We start from the raw sequence: 4,225 nt of genomic DNA on the forward strand, positions 1-4,225 counted from the left end.
TTATTTATCTTCCCACTTTGGATTGTACTCGGATCTTTTTAGCATATCCTCATTCAATCTATATACACTCCTGAAAGGGTCTTAGCCAGAATTTTGAATAATGATTGGTGGGACATGACGATGACGAAACTTTACTGTTGTGCCTCTTGTCAATTCTTGCATTATCGTCAATGAATGAACTTGGGTGTGGATACCCAGCTTGCTTAAGCCTTATAGTATGGAATTTAATTTATTGAAAATGTGGTAGTAGACAAGAAAAATATTTCATTTTAATTTTTTTAAAACCACAAGCAAATTACTCCAACATCTTTTATTCTCACCATAAATTGTTGTTTTTCTAGTTCTGTTTTATTTTTGCCGAAAGCAACTCACATCACAATCAAAACCACTCAACTTACTGTGATCTAGTTGGACATAGTATAATCAAAGTTTTCATAATGGGTTTTAGCTGAATTTTAAAATGCAAGTATAATATATATAACAGAAAGGAAAAACGAATTACGGTTGTTATTTGCCATTAAATTTTTATTGTATGGCATGGCTTTGCCCCAGTAGCAAACTTTTGTGATGAGTTGGAGAAAATTAGATATTGGTGAAAAGTCTATCTCTGTATTTTATTGCCGAAGTTTAGACTTTCACAAGTACATACAATATAGTCTTATAATAACTTTCACAAGTACATACACTACAGTCTTGCTTATAAACCTTCCAAAAGAGGGAGGGCATATATTTTACATATGATGATATGTCACCTAGGACCATTTGCTACTTATTTAGACCAACCAAACCTTAAAATATATCTTACAGTTTTATTGATAAGTGCTATGTTATACTTTCTCTACTGACCAAACAACACTTCCTTTGCTATCTTGGCTCCACGTTCTTTGGCCATATACAGACCTACGTGATGCATAAACTCCTGCAAATTGTTCATTAATTCTTTGGTAAAATGCACTTAAGTTTTTTTTTTTTTAAAATGTATGTATAAACTAGTAGAATAGAATGCACTAATATTAACAGTTTATGATTGTTTGACATGTACCTGGGGATGGGCTAAAGCTCCTTTGATATTTGTGGTTACGTCAAGAGGGACATTGAAGGTAGCACATGCATTCGAATACACCACCACATCTTCTAGAGGCTTCAGAAAACCACGGTTTTTAGCAGACATTGTAGAGCATACAAAATCCAGAACACATATATCTGTGCATACACCTACCACCACCACCTTCAATTCACCAATTACCAGTAAATTAACAAGTAAGTTACTTTAGTAAGATCAAGGTTCAAGATAATACCAACATATTATTAAAGTTCATAATTCAAGGATTACAGTAATACTCACTGTTTTGATCTTATTCTTCTTCACCCAATCTACAAAAACATTTGAACCATCTTCTTCCATTGAGCCAACATATCCGTCAAAACAATCCTTACGTCTGATTGTTACATTGGTCTCATTCTCTAGCCATCTTAATGCTACAATTCCATAAATTAAAATACAACACAAGCAAGAAAGTAGTGAAAATATAAAAAAGTGAAAAATTGTTAAACCTGGAACTAGATTTGATTCATCAGTCCCAGCAATACAGTGAGGGGGATAAGGCTCCTCTGGCTTGTTAGGCTGGTGAGAATCAAGGAAAGCCATAACTGGTAATTTCTTCTCACAGAACAGTCTCGCTAGCCTTGCTGATTCACTGATCATTTCTGAAATTTGTTTATTAGACTCTCTTGGTGCCTGAAAGTATATATAGCAAAGTTGAGAAGCAATTAAAAACAAGTATATGGATCTTGTCTATGACTGCTGCACGGTGTTATAACACGAAGAACCGTAATCATATCAAATCAGTTGGTTCTACGTGTTATAACACCGTGAAGCATGAGTGGATCTCTGTGGATCTTGAGTGTTAAGACTTGTGAATGAAAAAAGTATTTAAAGTAGTTGAATAGATACCAGATTTCCAGCACCAACTGTGCAGAAGCCATTTATGATATCAACAAGAACAAGACCATTTACAGTGTCTTCAGCTAAAACCACTGACTCTTGTTCCAGAGGAATCTCGTTCTTCAAAAGTTCAATTGTGTGTGACACCATCTTGGCTTCCACTTCTCAGTCTAATTCTCAGAGATGCCAAGAAATTAATCCTTGTAATCAATTTCAATGAGTCACTATTGTTTATCTTATTTTATTATTATAATTACCAAAAGTATGTAGCATTGTGTAGGTGGAGGAAAATGACCTCTATATATAATAATGTTATCCGTGACTCTATCTAATGTAACATAAAGTCAAGATTTGTCCACCCAAGTCCACTGATTGCTAAGTACTATCTAACTTTGAATGTTAATTTAACATTTTCTCAATTCAAAATAGGAGAAAATTCTTGACCAAAAAACATAGGAGAAAATTTTAAGACGTAACAATGAATCCTTGATGGATACTGATAAACATTCTTTAATTTAACATCCGTGACTCTATTGATTAAATATACTCCGTATGATTTTACTTATCAATTTTTTTTCTTCTACCTTTTATTTATTTTTCAATATAATATAATTTGTAAAATTCAACATGCATTAGTAATTTATGAAAAAATGAGATATATATTTACGGTTAAAATAATTTTATACTTTTAATCAATAATCATTCTATATTCCAGTCATATTAAATTTTAATTTTTAAGTTAATGTATGTATAATAGATTGATGAATTCCTATTAGATGACAAAATAAATTTATTTTTCATTGTTAGGATATATCAATTAAATTCGAATATTTATTTATAAAAGATAATATATTTAAAATATATAAACAGTCTCTTTTTATGATATTCATAGATAAACATAAAAATATAAAAATATTTTTTTTTACAAAGTTATTATTACAATTACTTTTTATTTGTCAAAGATTGTGACAAATCGGTTATGTATATTTGGTTATGCCGTGAGAAAATTTTATTTAAAATCGATTAGTTATGTAAAGTTGATTTGAAGGTAAATTATTTTATGGTTTTGATAAATTCTTATAAAAAGTGAATTAAACGATGTATTTCAATGAAAAAATTAGGTTTGGATTCAAAAACTACAATTTTAAAAATCATAATCAATTAGGAATTAAGCATTGCCAAAATCAATTGTATACGTTGGGTACACTATTTTATTTAATTATTTTGTTTGATCACTTAAACAATTTGATCAAACTCATCATATTTTTAAATTACAAATAATATATTTATATAAGCCTAATGCATCTTTTACTCTCACAATTTCTTAATTAATAAACGTTTATTTTTAATCCTTCAAAAACTACTTTATAATTCAAATGGGTTCTTTCCTTTAAATTAAGTGGAAAAAATTAAATCATACATATCAAGAAATCTAGTTGAAATAATGCCATGTGACCTGTCTTTTATTTATCTATACTAATATATAAAGGGAAAATATAATTTTGGTATAATTTCTTTTTCTTTCAAATATATTCTTTTCAGTTTTATTTTAAATCTTAACTTCTCTTTACTACAAACGGCAGTTATACAACAGTTTATTATTTTTCACATTATTATCTTTAAGTTTTTTATAAATAATTAAAAATAAAATAAAAATAAAATAAAAATAAAATATAATTTATATTTAATGCGAATTAGTATTTGAGAAAGTGGACAGACGGGCACGTGAGTGCCCGACGTGCCCGTCACGTGCCCGTCTGGACGCAAGTTTATTTTGAAGACAATTAAACACATTCTATTTGTTCCAAAAAGAAACAAAACGTAGAAACATGTTCTCTCTTCTTCCCCCTCAAACCCTAATTGTCGTCGCCCCTTTCTCCACCTATCTTTAGCTATAACCACTTGCAATGGAAAAACCAAGCAATGTTCATACTCCTCATCTCATAGCCTTCCTAATGATCTGACTAAATTTTTGTTTCGAAGAACATCATTGTTGGCCACCCTATCGTCACCCCAGACCTTGTGATTTTGAATGAAGAAAATGAACCATTCTGGAGCCTCTTTACGCGTAAGATCTTTGAGGAACCAAACTGAGCTGGATTCAAATTCCTTTTCGTCTCTTTCTTCCATATCCACCACTGACCATCACTTCAAATTTACTCATGCAACTGCGAGCTTCATCATTTCCTAAAGTGAATGTCCTATGTTCTTAAATTTATGGTTTTGTGCTCTTTGTTGAAAAGAATCACGTTGTGTTAAAATCCTAATTCCTTTTTTTCT

At 30.5% G+C, this 4,225-nt stretch overlaps 1 protein-coding gene across 1 annotated transcript; it reads right to left on the reverse strand.

Moving 5' to 3' along the window:
- Nucleotides 1-587: 587 nt before the first annotated feature.
- On the reverse strand, nucleotides 588-2,245 carry LOC127100718 (nicotinamidase 1). Its single transcript, XM_051037981.1, has 5 exons — nucleotides 1,955-2,245; nucleotides 1,555-1,738; nucleotides 1,346-1,479; nucleotides 1,043-1,228; nucleotides 588-919 (listed from the first exon to the last, which is right to left on the reverse strand). Exons 1-5 carry the CDS (start codon nucleotides 2,093-2,095, stop codon nucleotides 839-841), a joined length of 726 nt encoding a protein of 241 aa, XP_050893938.1. The 5' UTR covers nucleotides 2,096-2,245; the 3' UTR covers nucleotides 588-838.
- Nucleotides 2,246-4,225: the final 1,980 nt, after the last annotated feature.

This window comes from Lathyrus oleraceus, chromosome 7 (assembly GCF_024323335.1).
Source record: "Lathyrus oleraceus cultivar Zhongwan6 chromosome 7, CAAS_Psat_ZW6_1.0, whole genome shotgun sequence".
In the NCBI taxonomy this organism is placed as follows: Eukaryota; Viridiplantae; Streptophyta; class Magnoliopsida; order Fabales; family Fabaceae; genus Lathyrus; species Lathyrus oleraceus.